The sequence below is a fragment of the Aedes albopictus genome, chromosome 2, assembly GCF_035046485.1.
Source record: "Aedes albopictus strain Foshan chromosome 2, AalbF5, whole genome shotgun sequence".
Classification (NCBI taxonomy): Eukaryota; Metazoa; Arthropoda; class Insecta; order Diptera; family Culicidae; genus Aedes; species Aedes albopictus.
Window position 1 is genome coordinate 71648590 of NC_085137.1, and position 20956 is coordinate 71669545.

General features: G+C 43.5%; 1 protein-coding gene across 25 annotated transcripts in view; it reads left to right on the forward strand.

Annotated features, from left to right (window-relative positions):
* Positions 1-20956, forward strand: part of LOC109416244 (phosphatidylinositol 4-phosphate 5-kinase type-1 alpha) — a 207287-nt gene that overhangs the window by 147423 nt on the left and 38908 nt on the right. For 11 of the 25 annotated variants that reach the window (XR_009997419.1, XM_062849886.1, XM_062849900.1 and 8 more), the window contains 7 exons: positions 1431-1460; positions 2049-2141; positions 2230-2362; positions 2434-2521; positions 9939-10001; positions 11433-11513; positions 11937-12131. Coding sequence is in view for 24 of the 25 variants with exons in the window: in XM_062849886.1 (XP_062705870.1) it covers positions 1431-1460; positions 2049-2141; positions 2230-2362; positions 2434-2521; positions 9939-10001; positions 11433-11513; positions 11937-12131 (683 nt within the window). In the remaining variant the exon portion in view is untranslated. The remainder of the gene's footprint in view (positions 1-1430; positions 1461-2048; positions 2142-2229; positions 2363-2433; positions 2522-9938; positions 10002-11432; positions 11514-11936; positions 12132-20956) is intronic. The other 14 variants (XM_062849898.1, XM_062849905.1, XM_062849892.1 and 11 more) reach the window with 6 other exon arrangements.

The following is a 20956-nucleotide window of genomic DNA, read 5'->3' on the forward strand; positions in this document are numbered from 1 at the left end:
ATGACTTTCTATCGAATGTTTGAGAACCGCTGTTTTACATTACTTGGATGGGGTAATACCCGTTCAACGACACTAGATTGCGTGTACAGGAGAAACTTAATTTTCGGTTGCAGAAGCGCTACCACGAGGTGGTATGATTAGATTTTCATGGGATGCTGGGGGGTATTAGACGACAGCACTAGAAGTACGCCGCAAGAGGAATATGTTTCCGCCAAACTGTGATTACAAATATTGAAAAGCACATATGCGCCCGCCCACACACAAACGCGCACGTCAATGAACGAGTTCTATCTAGCAGGATACCTTTCCACCCCCGACACAAACAATGTGCCTGCGGCAGGTAGAGCACCACACCAGCGCAGCGGCGCGAGGCATGAACATAGTCGTCGTTTATAGAGAGCATGAGAATGAAGAGAATTTAATCTGCTATCAGGACGGCGTGATTGGCAATTCTCTTTTTGCTTTTTTGATTTGATTTATTTAATCGCAAAAGCTGGCTGATATTTCTCGGATTGTGATTCGTTTAAAATCTGTATATTGATAGTTTCTTAAAGGCATTATATAATAATCAAGGGATTAGTTTTGAGGACTTTATGTCCTCATCTTTGCATGGTTGTAAAACTTTTCGGAAGTGTATTTTATACCTCGTTTTACTATTTTTTGTTAATGTCATTTTTAAAAAGTTTATTTTATTTTTTTTGTTTTTTTTATTATTTACAAAGACATCGATAATATTTTTTTGTAATTGATATGTCTCTACTCAATGCGTACAGATTTTTAATGTTACATACTAATGTTCTGTTGAAAAATACTTAAAGATTATTCTTTAATGTATATATGAGTTATGTTTGCTAATGTCCAGTTCATTGTTAAAAAAAATACAAATAATTTCATCACTGCACCGCTATTTGAATCACAAATTTATTCCACGCTCACGTTTACGTAGGGAAATCCTGTTTTACGTGTATTTCCAAATGAGCTTTTCGTCCGTGTACATACAAACTACATCAACAATACCCCCGTGTCAGGGCCACATCCTGTAGCGAGAGATCGTTGCAAACCCGACAGTTGTTCATACACCAGACAGCCTCCAAAGTGCACCCAGTCAGTTAACATGGATGTCTTGTTTCTTTTGATTCCTAAGTTCCAATGCATTGTTTCGCAGATTAGGCGAAACCGACCATCGCAAAGTCCTGTCGCCTGTTCCAAATCCCTAGGACTGTGTTCTTTTTAGGACCCATATTCCAAAGATAGGCTGAAGGGTTTTTTTCGTCTTGCTGTTTTCTAGTTGTAGTGATGGTTATGTTTAAAGCAGCAAATAAATCCTTCCTCAACCTCAATAGTCAATGTTGGACGAAGAAGAACGCAAACGACTAAACTTACATTCCGTTTTTTGTCCCCTCTCTCTGGAAATCTCCTTCCCGATACAGGAACTCAACGTACGGAAAAATGATCATTAGGTAGGAATCCCTCTCGCTTGCAGGAACCGAAAGCGTACGGAGCGGCCGTTTTTCGTTTTTCACGACATGTTGTTTATTTTTTGTACTATTGTTTGGATTACACAGTTCTCGAGTTGGTTTTAGCCCTTCTGTAGGTTGACTAACTTTCTCGGAACTTTCATATTCTATAAAGCAGTTCAATGCCATTTCTCATAGGCTTTTATACATATGTATAAGGACCATGCGTAAATGCTAAACAGTTGGTCATATATCAGAATCCTCATATTTTTAACACTGACCATCATTCGACTTGTCAGTCCAAGTTGCTGATTCCTAAAAAAATGTACTATATTTACTTCACGATTGCCCGTAGTTTTGAAAATTGTTACTTGCTTAAGTCAGTAATACATTGTAGAAATTTCAATCAGTTTACTGGACCGACTGATGATATTGCAATCTTATCGCAACATTTCTCTCATTATTAAGGACATTTAATATTTCAGACATCACCTTGTCCATCGAAATCATTTGCTTTTACTTCCCTTTATTTTCTTCTCAATCCATAACACTTTTCTTTTGTTCCTTCCCCCAAAATCAACAAATCCACAGATCGATCAACCGACAGCGACTTGTTGCGCACTCGACTGCAATGGAAAGTATTCAGGCCGAAAGTGAACCGATTGACGAAGAGGATGATGTACCGTAAGTACCCCCAGAAAATTTGGCTCTGAGTATGGGCCCATAACCCTCGCTAGACTTACGTATTCCTTCTGCTTCCCAACCCCTCCAGACCGGGTGGTATTCCAGCGCGCAGCGAAAAGGGTGAGCGGCTCCTACTGTTCATCGGTATCATCGACATCCTGCAGTCCTATAGGTTAAGGAAAAAGCTCGAACACACGTGGAAAAGTATTATTCACGATGGTGTAAGTGTCCGGCGATGATCAGTGTAGTGTAGTGTAGTGTTTAATGATTTTACTTCTTCTTCTTCTTGTAGGATACCGTATCGGTACACCGGCCTTCCTTCTATGCACAACGCTTTCAGGACTTTATGGCGAAAACCGTCTTCAAGAAAATTCCATCCTGTAAGTGTGAGGCTCTTTGCTGGGGCTATATCTTGGATTGTAATCTTAGCTGCTACTGGATCAATTCCATATAGATACCATACCTTCCACAGCAGTATTAATATTTTACATTTAACGACACATTTGGATCTTCTTATTTCCTCATTACCATATTTATTCTAGTGTTCTGCATAACGGCTACTCTGAAAATTGGATTTTTACTAATACCGGAGGAATTACTTTTTTGTATTTAAGTAATATAAATGTTTTTCTTGGAAATTGCATTTTGTGATACTAATCATTACATCTTTATCAAAAAAAAAAAAAAAAGAAAACGAGGCTCAGTTAATTACATATTTTCGCTTCATCTGGGATTGAATTCTTGTTGTAGAATCTCTTTGCATTATGTAAGTTCATTCAAAAATGATTTTCCGAATTTTACCGATATATTTTTTCAGTGACTTGTAAGCTTTCCAGAGTCCATTCAGTCCTTTCAAAAAGTCATATGAACAAAATTTAGTAAATTTGAGTAACCTACATTTTGGTAGTAAATGCTATTTGTGAGGTTTTCTACACTACAACTCTTGAACATAATTATAACAACGCGTTCGGAATGAATGAAAATAGTATTTTAAATTTTGAATAGTTAGCCCCAGCAATATTGATATTCCGATCAAAATCCTAAGGAAATCCGGAAACTACGTTGGAATATCTATAATTTCGATTAAAAACGAACAGTACCGAAATAATCCTGTGATCCCAAGCACTCTTTCAATGGTTATGATTTTCTTCAGAGATGTGTTTAGAAATTTGATTGGACATTATCCTTGAATTTCTACCGAAATTTCTTCTAAAAGTTCTTACGCATTGCCCGGAGATATTCCTGGACGTTCACCGGAGTTTCTTTCTAGAATTCTCCAGGAATTCCTCCCAAGATTCCATCCATGGGGTTTCCCAGACTTGCTCCAAGAGTTCCTCCCAGGATTTTCCGGTGTTTCTTCCGGGAATTCTGAGAGTAGTTGCTGGGATTTCTTTCACAGTTCATTCTAGGATCTCTGTAGAAGTTTTTCACGGGGTTTCTGCAGTAGTACCTCCCGGGATGTCTTCCAATGGGTTTCCCTGTACATCTGAGTTTCTCGAGGGATTTCTCCCACATAATTTTCCGCTATTTCTGTGGGTTCTTTGGGAATTTTCAACCGTAGTTCCTTCGGGAATATCTCTCTAAGGTTTCCAGAGTTCCTTCCGGAATTTCTCTTATGTTTCCACCCAAGATTACACACACAAGTTTTTCTGACAAGTTTCAGATTTTCTCGGGATTCTCTAATAATTCTTCTCGGAATTCCTCGCGAGACTCCATCAGGATTCTTTCCGATATATCTCCGGGAATTTCTCTCAAGGAATTTCGTTGGCAATCCCAGTAGGTATTTAGAGAAAAACTCATGTAAAATTCCGACAAGAACTCCCGGAGTAACCATTAGAGAAATTCTGAGAAGAAACGCCCAAAGAAAGCCCGGGAGGGATTCTGGAAAGAATGGGGCACGTTCGGTGAAGTACTAGATTGGTAGTAATAAGCTGAATTTTTGTATATAACTCAAACAGCATCAAATTAGGCAAGGAATCATTATACCCACGCTTTTACGCCATTTCATAGCAGAAACGGAAAAATTATCAGGAGGATCACAGCAAGAATTCTCGGAAACAATTGAGAAAGTAAAGTCTGGAGGAACCTCAGAAAGAAATCGCTGGAAGAACTCCTCAAGAATAGGTCCTGTGAAACTCCAGAAGAAATCTAAGGAAAAAGGCAAGGATAAATCTTAATAAATTCTGAGAGGTATCCCGAGAGCAACACTTGAGAAAATATTCTAAGAGAAAACGCAGGAGGAACTCTGGGAGAAATTTCGCGAAGGACTTTTATCTCTGAAAGAAATCTTGCAATATCTTTGCGAAAATCTCCGGGCGAAATCGGTCGGAATTCAGGAATTTTGGAACATGCTCAAAGAGGAATCCAAGTAAACATTCCTTAAATTTTGTAAAAATGCCGGTGTAAATCCTGGAGGGCATTCCAAGAGGTATCTCTAAATCAGTTCCAGAAAGAATCCCTGATGTAATTTATAGAAAAATCCCTGTGGAGGAATTTCCTGGATCAATTTTAACTCCCAGATACATCCGCGTCCACCTGGAATTCGCAGCATCTTATCGGAATCGTCGACTTGCTGGAAATATCTGCCTGATTTAACCCGTTCAGCGAAGAATTGACGGATTTGAATACCCCCTGAAGAAGACCCCTAAAGTGGTCGAAACGTTGGGCAAATTAAAATAAAATCGTTTGATTTCCTCGAGACGGCTTAGCCGTTTCCGTAGGATAATTAATGGATTTATTCAGAAATTTGGCTTTCTTACTGAGAACCCTATTGAGATTATTTTAGGAACTACTACTGGGATTCGATGATACATTTCTGGTAGAATTTTTTCTGGGTTTTCCATGTAATACCTGCAGGGAATCCTCCAGGAATGCCTGACGGACTCTCAAAGATAATAATTGGAGATATTCCTGGATAAATCCTTGAAGAAATCTCTGCAGGAATCATAGCACAATTTCTAAAAAAAAAATAATGGACTCCCTTGAGGAGTCCTCCAGGAGAAAATCCTAAAGGAATTCAATGAGGAATTTTCGGAGAAACTCCAGCAGGCATCCCTATAGGAACTCTAAGATAAATTACTGGAGAAATCTTTTGAAAAATCCTTATGGAATTCCTACAGGAATGCCTGATTTCTCCACTGAGATTTATCCATAGATTTCCCAAGGATTCTTCCAGCAATTTTAGGGATTTCTGTAAGAATTCCTCTAGAAATTCGTCTCGGAATATCTCCAGAAATTATTGCTGGGACTTCTAAAGCATTTCCAGATGGTATTTCTCCAGGGATTTCTAGAATATTTCCATCAGGGATTGCTTGAGGAATCCCAGCAAGATTTCTTGCAAGATTCCCACCATTAATTCCTGGAGAAATCCCAGCAGCATTTCAGAATCAATTTCAACAGAAATTCCCAAAGGAATCTGAAAAGGTTTTCCAGTAGGAATACGAAGAGGAATTCCTGGAAGAATCCCTAGAAGTCTGATGGAGTCCATGGAAAAAAATGTCGGATGAATTTCTGGAGGAATCCATGGAGATTCTCCAGAAGTTTCCCCCAGGATTTCTATACAAATTCGTCCTGTAATTCCTCCTTGGATTCTCCAAGAATTTCCTTCCTTGGATTCTCCAAGAATTTCCTTCCTTGGACTTCTCCAAGAATTTCTATATGAATTTCTTTCGGAATACTAGCTGAATTTACAGCTTGGATTCCTTCAGATATTTCTACTAGGCTTACTTCAGGAATTCTTGCTGGGTTTTCTCAAACATTTTCAGCTGGGATTTCTTCAGTTATTACTCTTAGGAATCCTCCAAGTAATCCTAGAGGATTCCCAGCAGGAAGAGCATGAAGAATTCTAGCATGATTTCTTGGTGGATTCAACCAGATATTCCTGAATGAATCCCAGCCGCAATCCTGGATCAATCCCAGCAAGAATTCCTGGATTTCTTCCATCCTCTTAACCTTCTTCGTACATTAGCTGACGCTCACCGTGCTGACGTGCACTAGCTCAATCTGTCTGTCTGGGTCATAATGACCCTAATGCACCACTAGGATTAAGAGAATATCCCAGGAAGAATTCGTGTTGAAATCTCGAAACAAATCCTTTATTTTTCCAAAGGATTCCTAAACTAATTCCAACGAAAACTTCAGGAGAAATCTTGGAGGGAACACCGTCGGAAAGTAATCCGGGTAAAATTCCACAATCAGCTCCGGGAGAAATTTCGGGATGAAGTATTAGGAAAGCGTCGGAAAAAGCTAGTGTAGACATTCCAGGAAAAACTTCCAGGAAATGAATTTCCGAAAGGGTTTCCGAGAGAGATGTCTCAACTCGGAACTCTGGAAAACTAGGGACAATTGGAAGAAATTCCAGATATAACTTACGGAGGGATCATGCAAGGAGCTCTTGATTAAGTTTGGTGAAAATCTCAGGAAAATGGGAAAAGACTCTGAAACATTCCCGGGAGAAACTATAGGAAAATGCTAGAAGAAACTCCAGGAGGAATCACAGTAACACAGAAACTCTTTTGGGATTCCTAGAGGGATTCTTTTGAAGATTTTTCCTAAGATTCTTCCAGACATGTTCCTGTTGTTCCTTTAGGAAATATCGTAAGATTATCCCCTTTTTTTTCTAATTAATCAAGTTTCTAAAGTTTTTCCAGGTTATTAGTTGGAGTTTTTTGGCATTTCCCAAGAAGTTTCTTCTGGGATTTTCGCAGAAGATCCGCTTGAAATTCCTCCAGAAAGTCCATTGATAGTTCCTTCAGGGATTCTCCATGAATTTCTTCTGAGATTCCTCCAGGAATTCCTTCACGGATTTCTTTAGATGCTTTTTTTTGAGTTATTTTTTATTGCTTCAATTCAGAAATTGTCAGCCATGGGCTGGTTCGTCTCTTGTGGATCGTCCGTCTTCTGAGTTTAGAGTTAAGAAAATCGCATGAGTTTTTTTATGCAATCTTTTGGAAATCCTTCGGAACTCCTTTCAGGTTTCCCCTAGAGGTTCCTTCTAGAATTCCTCGTGAAATGTTACTGGGATTCCTCTTGGCAATCCCGTATAGTTCCGCATGGTTGTCTCTTGAAATTTGATGACAAGGTTTTGTTTGAATGCCGAAGAGTTCCTGACTTCCGGGATTTCTCAGTGAATTTATTTTGGGATTTCTTTCTGAAATTAATCCAGAAGCCCCATTTTTATTTCCTCCTGGAATTTGTACTGTGATTCCTTCAGGAAGGCTACCAGGAATCGGAATTCCTTAAGAAATTAAATCTGGATTTTAACAAAGCACTTTTTGAATGTCTCCAGAAGTTCCCTCTGAGATTCATCTAGAAGCTCCATCTGTACCTCCAGGAGTTTCTCCGGTATTCTTTCCGGAAAATCTTTACGAAATTTGTCCAGAAATTTGTCCACGAGTTTCTTCTGGGGTTCTCCGAGAATCTTGTGGGAGTTGTTTTTCTAGGATTCCAGCAGAAGTTCTTTTTGGGATTCTTACAGGAGTTCCTTCAGGAACTCTGGTCTCTGGGAACCCTACAGGAGTTCCCTCTAGGAATCCTCAATGTATTTCCTCTGGGAATAATGCAAGAGTTCCCTCTGAGAATCTTGCAGGAGTTCGCTCTGGGAATCCTCAAAGAGTCCCCTCTGAGAATCCTGTAAGAGTTTCCTCTAGGAGTCCTAAAGGATTTGCCTCCGGGAATCCCGAAGGAGTTCTCTCTAGGAATCCTTAGGAATCTTCAAGGGGAAATCCCTTTGGGAATCCCCAACGACTTCGCTCTGGGAATCCTGCAGGTGTTCCCTCTCGGAATCCTCAAGGAGTTCTCTCTAGGAATCCCTAGAAATCCTCAAAGAGTTTCTTCTAGGAATTCTCTAGTAGTATGCTCTGGGAAACCTGCTAGAGTTTTGGGGAATCCTCAAGAAGTTTGCTCTAAGTTCTCTTCAGAAGTCCTCGAAGAACCGGCCTCTGGGAATCTTCAAGGAGTTTTCTCTGAGAATCTTCAAGGAGTTCCCTCTGGGAATCCTACAGGAGTTCTCTCTAGGAATCCTCATAGAGATCCCTCTGGCCTCTGGGAATCATGCAGGAGTTCCCTCTAGGAATCTTCAAGAAGATCGCTCTGGTGTCTGGGAATCCTGTAGGAGTTTCCTCTGGGAATCCTCATAGGATTTCCTCTGGAAACCCTCAGGGAATACCCTCTGGGAATTCTCAAAGAGTCCCCTCTGGGAATCCTGCAAGAGTTCCCGCAAGGAGTCCTAAAGTATCTGTCTCCGGGAATCCCAGGAGTTCTCTCTAGCAATCCTCAAGGAATTCCCTCTAGGAATCCTCAAGGTGTTCCCTCTGGGAACCCTAAGGGAATTTCTCTGGGAATCCTCAAGAAGTCCCCTCTGGGAATCCTACTAGAGTTCCCTCTGGAAATCCTGCAGGAGTTCCTTCTGGAAATTATCAAGAAGTGTGCTCTGGGAATCTGCAGGAGTTGCCTCTGGGAATCCTTACGGAATCGTCTCTGGGAATTCTCAACGAGTTCCCTCTGGGAATCCTGCAGGAGTTCTCTCTAGGAATCCCTAGGAATCCTTAAGGAGTATCCTCTGACAATCCTACTGGAGTCACTTCTGGGAATCCTGCAGGAGCTTCATCTAGGAATCCTCAAGGAATTCACTCTAGGAATCTTCATGGAGTTTTCTCTGGGAATCCTCTAGGAGTTCTCTATGGAAATCCTGAAAGGATTCCGTCTGGAAACCTCCAGAGTATTCCCTCTGGGAATCCTCAAGGAGGCCCCTTTGGGAATCCTCACGGAGTTCCTACTAGGAATCCCTAGGAATCCTCAAGGAGTTCGCTCTGGAAATCCTCGACGACTTCCTTGTGGGAATCCTGCAGGAGTTCCTTCTAAGAATCCTCAAGGAGATCCCTCTGACCTCTGGGAATCTTGTAAGAGTTCCCTCTAGGAAGGAAGGAATTCCCTCCGGGAATCCTGCAAGAGTTCACTCTGGGAGTTTCCTCTGAAAATCCTTATGGAGTTGCTTCTGGGAATTCTCAAGGAGTTCACTCAAGGAATCCTCAAGGAGTTTTCTCTGGGAGTCCTCAAGGAATTGCCTCTGGGAATTCTCAATGAGTTTTTGTGGGCATCCTCAAAAAGTTCTCTGGGAATCGTCATTGAGTTTCCTCTAGGAAGCTTCAAGGAGTTTTTCTCTGAGAATCCTCATGGAGTTCTCTCTGAGAATCCTCTAGGAGTTTCCTTTGGAAAATCCTCTAGAACTTCCCTCTGGGATTTTTCAAGGAGCTCCCACGTGTTTCTAGTGTTCAATTAATATTGAAATTGCGAAAACAAATCCAGGTGCTTTGGTAGGAATCAAACCCACAATTAGCTATTTGTTAGAAGGGCGCCTATATTCAGTAAAGAGCTTTATCAAATTGTTCTCTTCACTTCTGTGAAATCTTTCAAAAAATGACACAAATCGATGCAAGCATCTCGAAATGACGTATGAAGTAAAAAAAGCAAATATGATGACTTGTATAGAGATAATCTCCCAATATTATTATCGAAGTACACAATTTACTACTTCTGGGAGGTATCGCGTCTTTCAATTTTCTTATCATGGTCCAATTATAAAGTGTTCTTTTTCTCTTCTCATTCTCTTTTTCTCTTTGCATACACACGCTGCCTTGCAAAATGACAAAACCAAACAAACCTGTACAAAAAAAAATCAAATCGTGACCGTCTTCTGTTGTTGTGTATTGAAATAATGCTGAACCAACCAACCGCACTCTTCCCCGTTGTACATAAACTCGCGATGCGAAACCTAACCACACAATTGCTAATACTTAGTGGATCTTCCCGAGATCAAGGGCAATCATAGAAAATTTCGCACGTTGGTCACCAGTTATATAGGTAATCTAACAAAGCCCCCTGTTCTTCTGCTTCTTCTTCTACTACTACTATAACGCTCGCCTAGTAACTGCCTGTTTGTCTGCTATACGACTGCGTAAACTTTTGTTGAACTCTAGCGTAATATTTCGATTGCCTTACTGCGAATGGATCTGTAGTTACTGTAATTGCTTCTGTTTCTTCTTCTACTGATTATTTTAATTATGCTTCTGCCTAACTTAAACTCCTTCGACTTGTTCCATTTTTAGTGAACCGTATGACTTGCTTCCTTTCGCTTGCTGTTCTGTTGCAAAGCTCTGCAAACCTCACGGTTTGACCTCCCCTTTTCCTACCTGTAATACTACCTAGTTTGCGAAATCATTGATTGCTACTTTCTATATTCCTTTGGTTTGTACCATACAAATTTAGTTTACGAATTTTGTTCAAGTATTGAGTTTGATTTGCATAAAACATTTGGTTGAAACTTCGTACTACAAGTTTGCGATACGGTTTCCTTAGAGGTGCCTATGAAGATCCTTAGGATTGTTAGCAATATGGTTTATCTAGGATGAATAGTTACGCTGCCGGATGCCTTAAGTTATTACGCTCGATAGAAATTGGGAGTTACCTGTAATCTTCCCAACAAGACAATTGTGTAAATATTGTAAGCTGCAAACGGAAAGAAATTTCATGTACAAATCAGAGGATGTTCCAAAGAAAAACAAGAGTGATTCAAAGCTGTACAGTGAACCTCGCACAGTTCTTCCTCATTTTCCTGGTTTCCTTCGCAGTTACGTACACAATTTTCTGAACCCTCACCACCACACCATGTTATGCATATTGGTTGCGCTTTTCCGTCCCTGGCTGCTGGAGGCGGATGCTTTCTGAAGAATTAGTTCCTGTGTTTGAGATATTCATTTAGGGTTGGATTAAAGCATGGTTCTGATTGGTTTTGTTCCCATTTAGGTTCATTTATGATTAGTTGGAGTATGCTAATTTAGTGCGTGCTTTTGATTTTGTTTTTAGTGAGTTTGTTTTGTGATTTTTTGGTAGCTTACCAAACAATCTTTTTACCCGAAGATTTTTGTTTTTGTTTGGCATATTTTTGCTTGCAGTATCTAACGTTTGTAAGAATCCCAGTTTTTGATTTTCAACCTGCTCGTCCTGAGCAGATTTTTCATTTATTCCTTCTTAGTGTATAAATCACATTAAATTTTTACCCCAAATCCAAACAAAAAAGAAATGGCTCCAACTGTGTATGTTTTTGTTCTTTTTTCTCTCTTTTTATTTTACGATTCCGATCATTCCCGCAAAATCGAATAAACTGCCTCCAATCGTCGCACCAACCATCGCTCGCCACGAATCGATAAATAAAAAAAAACAATCGAACATTACAAACAATCCGGTTAACGAACGAACCGTTTCCAATCTGCCGCGTGATATTGAAAATCGCAGCGCTTAAACATTCGCCATCGAAGAGAAAAAGCCTCTCGCGAGCAGCACAGAGAGCAAGAAATGATGAAACTGATAGTCAACGTAAGTGTGAAGTATGATTTTGATTTTTTTTTTCGGTTTTCAATCAAAGGGTTTTGGTTTAGTTTTGAAATGTTTTTCCGTATCTTTTCTAACCGTTTTTGATTTTTGTTGTCGTCTATGTAAAACTTGAATATTTTTTTTCTTCTAAATCTGCACGAATGTTTATGTTGAACTTCATATCGATCTTGATCAAGCCTAACAACGATTTCAACCCTCATGTCACTATCTTTCATTCTAATGTGATGCCTTATTGAGTTACTTTCCATTCCATCGATAACTTTCTATGAGCTACCAAAAAAACATTGATGACATCGAAAACTTGCGCTATTCATTTTCAAGCGTGCACGATTTACCCCAAACTTCGCCTTCCATATACTAATAACATGTTATCTATTCTTTCGCGATTGCATCGTAATACAACAGCTGTAGCAGGCAGCTCCCATCAGCATCATCACCACAATAATCAGCAACAGCAGCAGCAACAACAACAACAACAACAGCGTGACCAGCAGCGCGAACAGCAGCAACAACAGCAATCGCAGCAACAGCAACAACAGCAGCAATTCCACCCCACGCAGACGCATTTCAATCAGCACACCACTGGAACGCCAAAGTCTGGTAAGTTAAACCGAGGTGTGGGAAAATCTCTGCTTAAACAAACTCTGGGTTGAAATTGCTGAAAGCATGATTGGCATGCAGCAGCAACTTTTGAATTTCAGCACTGTGAGACGCATTTTGACGCCAATTAGATTGAATTTTGAATTTCAAATAACTCAACGTACATATGTACAGATGGGTAAATTATTGGTTAAATTGGGAAAAAATCCACAGCTCAGGTGAGATTTGAACTCACGACCCTTATTCGCTAGACAAGTGCTTTACCAACTAAGCTACCGAGCCAATTAATGACCCGGCAACTTAGTTGTCATAAGGTTCAATTCTAATCTCATCGATCTATATCATCTTCCCCTAAACCGCAAATATAACCATCTCTGTTCTACATATGTACGAAGAGCGAAAGCGATTTGTTTATTGTTTGAAACTGTTTGCCTATCGTACAGGCATCGCTTCCCCAACCACTTGTAGAGGAAGAACAATGCTACCTGGAAGGCGATCAAACGCGTCGTTCGCATTCTGTTTGATACAACGGATAACTACGTAGAGGTAGATGCTCGAAAACGATTGAATTTGTTTTTTTTTTTTACATTCCTATGAATCTACTCGCGATGTCTTTTCGAAACATGCTCGACAAATTTATAGAACATCACATTTCCCGAGATTCCACTTCTCGGAATGTCTTCTTTTTTGGTTAAGAAGTGTGTCATTCCGGGAAGCGTCATTCCGTAAAACGTCATCGAAACAGATAACCGGAAGCCGACTCGTGGCCATTGACGTTACTTGCCCAGTCTGCATCAACAAAAGTTTTCAGATCTTGTGAATCGCACGCATTATCGAAAACGAATGTCTCACTTTGGGGAGTCCACCAAGGTAGCACGCTGGCGCTTAGCCAGTTTCCCGAGTGGACCTTACCACTCCTTTTTTCCTCGGAAGGCACGCAGACACCACGCCTGCTTCCATCTGCAGAGCAAGTATCAAGAACTGATACCACGTGCACAACGATTTGTGCTTCACGTAAGTACGGCCCTGTCAGCCAGTACACAGAAGGACGTGCCGATATAGGGCCTCCACCTGCCCCGACCTTGCTGGGAACTCCTTTCCAACCACGGGCTCGGATCCAATCCAGTAGACCGACGCCACGACAGCAACGCTACCAGAATGTTCTCCCCGCAGCCACTTATTCGCCTAATCGTCACCTTCTTTGTAGCTCCAAGACAGCTACAGTGATGTAAGTGATAGCCGTTGAAACGGCATTCCAGCCAAACTCATCATTACACAGATTCTGTCAGAAGCAACCATGGCCCGGAAGGGCCTTAGTCAGGTGGGATGTTACTTCCCTGTTAGCGCAACTATCTACCCTCGGGTTCAACCTGTGGGTCCTCCTTCCTTTGGTGGAACTGTCTCATACGCGCTGCCGTTTGACCATGGAGGTCAATCTGGCAGTACTGCGTGTGCCTCTTGTGCCGCGGATCTCGAAGCACTCTATATCCTCCCCGATAAAGGATACCGACTGGCACCATACCACTGATAACGCAGAGCGCGTTGTGTGACACGGTACGATATGCACTCGCAACCCTCAGGCACATTAGCCTATAAGTACTTTCCAGCTTACCACGGTAGCTTTCGGTACTTAGTACCATACCTTAGTATGGACGAGGCGAAACGCATACACCGCAGAGCTTCATCATCTGGGACAGTGCCACTATTTATAGCTGTGGAGGCTCTTTTGCAGGCATAATCAACGTAGCTACCGAAGGTAAGCTTATCGTCGATCATCACCCACAAGTATTTGACGTAGCGCTTCGAAGTGCAATCGCCTACCCTACACTGATCACCGCTTGTTGCTCCGACGTTCAGTTGTTCACAACCACTACCTCAGTTTTGTGGTGAGCCAACTCCTGGATCTCATCCACTCCACCATAACTGCGATCGACTGGGCAGTAGTCATTTCCACTTCTTCGATCGATTCACCATAGACCTCCAGCATAATGTCGTCATCAAAGCTGACGATCTTCACTCCCACCGGGAACTCTAACCTCAACACCTCATCGTACATGACATTCCATAACACCGGATCCAGGATGGAACCTTGCGGGACTCCTGAGGTTATGTGAAAGCACTTGCGACCCATCTCCGTGTCATAAACTAGTACTTGATTCTGGAATTAACTTCCGAGAATCTTGTACAGGTTCCCGGGTATACCCAGACGCAGGAGCGCATCGGCAGTAGCCGCCCAACTGGCACTATTGAACGCGTTCCTTACATCCAGAGTCACTACTGCACAGTAGCGAATCCCCTTTCTCTTACGTTGGAGCGCTATCTCGGCGGTTTTTGTAACCGACAGTATAGCGTCTACGGTCGACCTCCCCCTCCGGGAGCCGTACTGGCTGCTGGAGAGACCATTTACACCCTCGGTATGCCTCAACATTCTATTGAGGATGGTCTTTTCGAGCACCTTCCCCGCCGTGTCGAACAAGCATATTGGTCTATATGCCGACGGTTCTCCGGATGGTTTCCCTGCCTTTGGCAATAGAACCAGGTTCTGCCGCTTCCAAACCTGTGGGAAAACTCCTTCGTCCAAGAATTTCTGCATACCAGACGTGAACATGTTGGGAGCCTCTCCAATAGCTACTTTTAAGGCCAGATTAGGAGCTCCGTCCGGACCTGGGGCCTTACCTACGCCAAGGGACTTTGCTATCCCCGCAAGGTCCACATCGGTGACCCTCGCCTCATCGCCAGTCCCTGTCCCCGGCTGTCCTACGAAAGGAGGCCAAGGACTAGGATCATGGCGTGGAAAAAGCCCCTCGATGATCCCCTCCAACATCTTTGGAGACTGATCTGTAGGAGCCATTACAACTCTAGTCTTGGCCATTACGATCCTGTTGTCATCACCCCCACGGATTCGCATTGGCACTCTGACAGAGACCCTCGAAGCAGGCCTTTCTGCTTGCCCTTATCATGGTCTTCAGCGCGGCTTTTGCAGCGCCGAACACCACCCGCCGTTCGTTTCGCTTTTCCTCAGATCATGCTCGCTGCATCCGCCGCCTAGCCCGTAGGCAGGTCCGCAATCGCTTGAGTCAACCAGTAAGCTGGTAGTCTCCCATTTCTATGGTGGGCTCGCCTAGGCATGGTCGCATCGCATGCACGCGAGAGCACCGCTACGAGCTCGTCACCATCTAAACCGAGTAAGTTTCGCTCACGACTGAGCGCTTCCCTAAATAGTAAATACCCTTCGTCGAAGTATGATGTCTGCCACCTTCGAGGCCTTGGCCTTGGCCTAGCCGCCGCTTCCTCTACTCGCTGACTGCTGTTGTTGTAGTCGATACTGTAGCGGACCGCCAGATGATCGCTGTGAGTGTAGCTGTCATCTAATCTCCAGTTCGAACTACTTGTTAGGCCAGGACTACAAAAAGTAACGTCAATAATCGACTCCGCACCGTTCCGACTAAAGGTACTCTCGATAACGACACTAGCCAGGTCGACATCTAGTATGGCCAGTGTCTTTAGCAGGATCTGACCCGCAGGTTCGTAAAACGGCTTCCCCATTCCACGGCCCAGGCATTGAAGTCACCCGCTATTACCACCGGCCTTCGCCCTGTTAGCACGGTCGTCATGCGGTTCAGCATCTGCGTGAACTACTCGATCGGGAACCACGGAGGGCGCATAACAGCTACAGAAAATGACCTCGTTTACTTTGGCGACCACGAAGCCCTCATAGGTAGTAGACACCAACTCCTGGACGGGGTATTTACCCGTTGTCCATATCGCCGCCATTTTTCTGGACCCATCCGCGACCCCGTTGCCGTTGCTGGCGGGTACTCGGTATGGGTCCGCTATGATGGCGATATCCGTTCCCCACTCAGATACCGCCTGACAAATCAGTTGCTGAGCTGCGACGCAGTTGTTCAGGTTCAGCTGAACCAGGCGTTAGATGCCTGTTGTTCACGGATTTCCCGGTACAAATCACACAAATGAGTGGACTCTTGCAGCCTTGTACCTTATGGGCGCCGCATCTCCTACACAGTTTGCTTCTGTCAGGGCTTTTGCAATCCCATGACTTGTGTCCTGGCTCCAGACACCTGAAACAAACCTCCGGTGGCTCGTGGAAGGTCAGATGACATACGCACCAGTCTACCTTGATTCTCGTTACTTTAACGGACTTTTTTTTCGTCCGCCACAGGTAGCTGAACCAAGGCTACCTGTGTTCCTGCCGGCCCCTCCTGTAGCCGAACGACTGCGGTGGCCGCCTGCACGTCGCGTTGTTGCCGCAGTGCCGTGACGAGCTCTTCCGCTTTGGTGACCTCGTCTAGGTTTTTTACCTTCAGAGTCGCCTCTGCTGTAAGAGCCCTCACCTCTACCCCTTCGCAAAGGAACTCTTCCGCCAAGCTTTTGTAGGCGGCGCCCTTGCGTTCATTGTCGCGCTTCAGCTCCAGGATCATCTCGCCCGTACGAGTACGTCTGATACTGCGCACGTCGGCTCCCGGATCCACGAGCTTGGCGTCGCTTTGCATTGCCTTCAAGACGTCCGAGTACTTAGACTGTTCGGTCTTGATGACGAGCGCGTCTCCTTTTTCGCGCTCTTTTACGCTTTCTTGGTTTGGCGTCCCTGTTCTCATCGACCTGCGGATTTTTCTTCTTCCTCTTCCGCTCGACTTTCGTCCAAGGGGGGGTCCTCCTCTTGGTTCACCCTACTCTGCGGTTACTGAGGGCCTAAAAACGGTCGCGACTCCCTGCTCCCTTCCATCCGAGACGGGCCAGCATTTTCAGGCCCACCCTTCCCAGCTTTCCGGGACGCCTGGCTGGGGTCCGACGTGCCGGCATTACTGCCGACTTTCGGGATTAATATCTTCCTAGCCTTGTGAGCACCGCCAGACAGCTTCTTACCTGACGGCTGCCTTACCCGCTTCAGCGAGTGCTTATCACGAGCAGTCACATCTGCCACACCTTTTGAGCTTCCTGAGAAAGCGATGACCTCCGTCTGGGTAGACTTCGTAACCTTTACTTTCGCCGGTTCCACCGCTGCTGCACTTTTCACGAGTCTCACATGATCCTGATTGGCATCGTCCGTCGACTTACGAAGCCGCAACAGGGCCGTTTTTAAGTCCTTACTTATGCTGGACTTCGTGGATGCAAAGTCGATGATCTTGCCAAGCTGCTGCTCAGTCACCTCTATCTCGGACAGCCCGTATCTCCTTTTGGTTGATTACCGGGGAATGAAACGGAGCACCCACGCTGGAGCTGCGCACGCAGCTTCCCGCGCCTGACTCCTCACTTCTCCTTAACGGAGACCTCGCCAATCCACTCCTTGCGAAGGGGTTGGCCTCGCCAATACCACAACTTCCTGTTTGATTTGTTTGTTTAAATTTGTCATCATAGTTAATCCCACGCGTTGCACGGTAAAAGGGGTTCACCACGTCAGAGCCCTGCATTAATGCGGTAAGGGACAAAATACTGTGGGGGTGCCCAGGTACCCAACGGGATCCAATAACGATCAAGAATCTTTTTCACCCCCTCGACTAGATTGGGGTTAGTAGTCCTATTCTTAGCAGGCAACTACACGGGTGACTCGCAATCTGGGCAGGCCCCGGGACTGTAGTCCCTGCTGCCCCAGAGTCTCCAGTTTGATGGAGATCTTGTGCTGTACCAATCGGATCAGTAGCGAACACCAATTTTGAAGTGTTGTTGTGTGGCATTCTTGAAACATGCCTTGCCCACCATATCCTCCCGGCTTTGGCCACCTTCTGGATGCTGGGTTCGCCGCAGCGTGCAGTGCGCTCGAAGATATGGTCCGTTGTCGACCGGCCGATAACTTCCCACGAACTCATTCGTTTTAGACGACGGAAGACGATCTTGGATAGCATTTTGTAGGCAGCATTCAAAATGGAAATTGCTCGGAAGTTTTCAAATCCCAAATGGCCAAATATTCTTATATGGTGACCATGGGTATTATCGGCAGGTTTGTTCTCTTCGTCATGAGGGCTTTTTGTCGGCCAAATTCCCTGAAACTTGGTCATATAATTCAGCTTGATTGAGAAAGATTTGAGGTCAACTTTGAGTTCAACAGCTTAAAAAAACCATGACCAAGAGAACAAAACTGCAGAAAATACACAATTTCTTCTATTTCATAGACTTTTCTAATATTTCCACTCTAGTTTGTAAGAGTTTGAATTAATCATTCAGGTGATATGATTTTCAGGTTTATTTTTTTATCGCTGCATGATTCAGCCAGCCTTAGTATTAACGTTTTCAGGAGTTGTTCAGACCAACGCTGGTTCATTTCCATCAATCTTTTGGGACATCATATTACACAGGTCAGAATTTTTGTCTTCTCTCGGCAATTTCTCGGCTGTTTCCCAATCCTACAGGGTTTTTTTAAAAGTAAGGGCCTGCCCATAAACTACGTAGACTCTGATGGGGGGACGAGGGTTCTGGGCAAAGCCTACGGTCCATTTTTTTTCCTCCCCTGTTGGGGAAATTAAGCCACTGCGTCCAATAGGCTGAACTTTTGTGGCATGTCCCGTTTTGATATTCGCATCTAGCCAGCTAATTACCATGTGTCAAGTAATCAGCTACTGCCACGACGCGTCGTCTCCCAGTCAGGTGCAATGGAATTGATAAACTCCAAGACCTTCCCAGGTTCTGCAGACCAGATCTCACTGGGTTGCAAGCAACCACTATTTAGAAATCGTTGCCTGCGCGTATATAAAGCACCACAACTGCAAAGCAGATGTTCCGAGATTTCACGTTCCGTATTACAGAAACGACAGATATCACTCTGAATATGGCTAATATTTTTCAAGTGATACCTGCTCGGGCAGTGTCCAGTTACTAGGCCAGTGTATGTGCGTACATAGAGCTCTCTTGTTGAGCTCTAATAGCTTTTTGGTTTTATAAGCATTTGATGTTATAAATTGCTTTGACTGATTGCAATTTTTGGCATCCATCCAATTGGATATCACCCTCTGTTCAGCCCAGCGTTTCAGGTCCATTTTAATTGTACAGTTTGATATACCACAGAATGGTTCTGGGCCAGCAAACTGTAAATTGGAACCACTTTTAGCAAGCTCGTCTGCCATTTCATTCCCTTCAATGCCACAGTGACCTGGAACCCAGTATAAGTTTACTGAATTCCCTTGACACAGCCTGCGCAGTGAAAGAATGCATTCCCAGACAAGCTTTGAAGCACATTTGTAAGCGCACAATGCTTTTAGTGCAGCTTGACTATCTGAGAAAATACAAATATTTGCATATCTGTATTTTCTCTCAAGGCAGATATTTGCGCATTTCAAAATAGCAAGAATCTCTGCTTGAAACACCGTAGGATAGTGTCCCATCGCCACTGAAATTTGTATTCCAGGGCCGTAGATTCCTGCTCCCGTTTTTATTCCAACTTTTGAGCCATCTGTAAAGAATTTGAAGAAAATCTAATTGCATTTTCCACTCTCAGATTTCCCAATTCATTTGAATGATCTTTTGCAAGCAGGAGTGCTGTTTATGTTTTCACATGTCAGCATCCAAGATTTTCTTTTCGATTTTCGTATTTCGTTGTTGTAATCAGTCAGGGCTTTCCTGTACTGGTCCAATCTCCCGTTTGTTTCGCTCTATTGAACATTTTACGAGAAAATTTTCTAAGGCGATCCAGTTTAAAGTTCCACCATGGCACGTCTCTAGTAGAAGACGATTGTATGGTGGGACAACTTCTGTTAAAGGAATTGATGATACTTTCATTTACCCTTTGAGAAAATGATTCTAACTTTTGGGATGAATCAATAGTTTCTCCCATTGTAAATGAATGCGTATTCAACAATTCTACATATTGATCCCAGTTTGTCCTCCTGGGATTTCTAAATGCCATAAAAAAAAATCATTTACCCACTTTTATTAAGCCTTGGAATTGAGACGTAAGAAAAGTGGCCGATTATCCCGGAGACGAAGAAGGTCCACTGCGTCATTGCTCCGTTTAACACAGTTAGGGCAAAATACTGTGGAGGGTGCCCTGGTACTCCACAGGCTCCGTTCACGGTTAAGTTTTTATAAGACCCCCCTAACCATTCATTCCTAGGCACGGTACGCTTGACACCATGAACTAGGGGTCGCCTGTTTGGTGGACTTTTACCACCGGATCAGGCAATCCGTAGTGATATTCTTAGCCAGTTGAGGGAACTGCTACCGCCACTACACGGCTATCTAGGCTGATCGGGAATAGAAATTAATATTGATGATCAACTTCAACAGCCGGCACGGTCCATACAAATTTTCAAATTTTTGTATGAACAAAAGGCTACGGAGCGGGAGGGGGGGGGGTCTGAGATTGCCAAAAATGAGTGTACGTAGTTTATGGACAGCGCCTAACAAGGTCATGGTATCCTATCAAACACACTAAGAAATCAACTCCATTGAACGCATGATAGCCGAAAATGAGGGCAGATGTACTGAGTATACCCCATTAGGCATAAATACGTTGGTATAAGGTCGTCTGGTATAAGTACGTAAGCGTAAGATGATAAAGTGGAAGTCATATGCGTGCATGTCTCCATTTAGGCGCATGTAAAATGTACGCATATCGCCTCCACTTTAACATCTTATTCAACATCCTTTACGATCACTGGTTGACTGGGTAGGCATAATGGACGTTAGGCATAAACTTTTTAAAAAATGGCAAATTATGCCTATCGCTCATTATGCCAGTCGTCCATTATACCTGTCTATCGTATTTATGCCTAACGTCGCTCATCCGTTTAAATGCACAATAATTCTTATTGGAACACTGTTCTTTCTGCTCAGAAGAATGCTCCTTTTTCAATCCTACTGAAAACAGTGCAAAA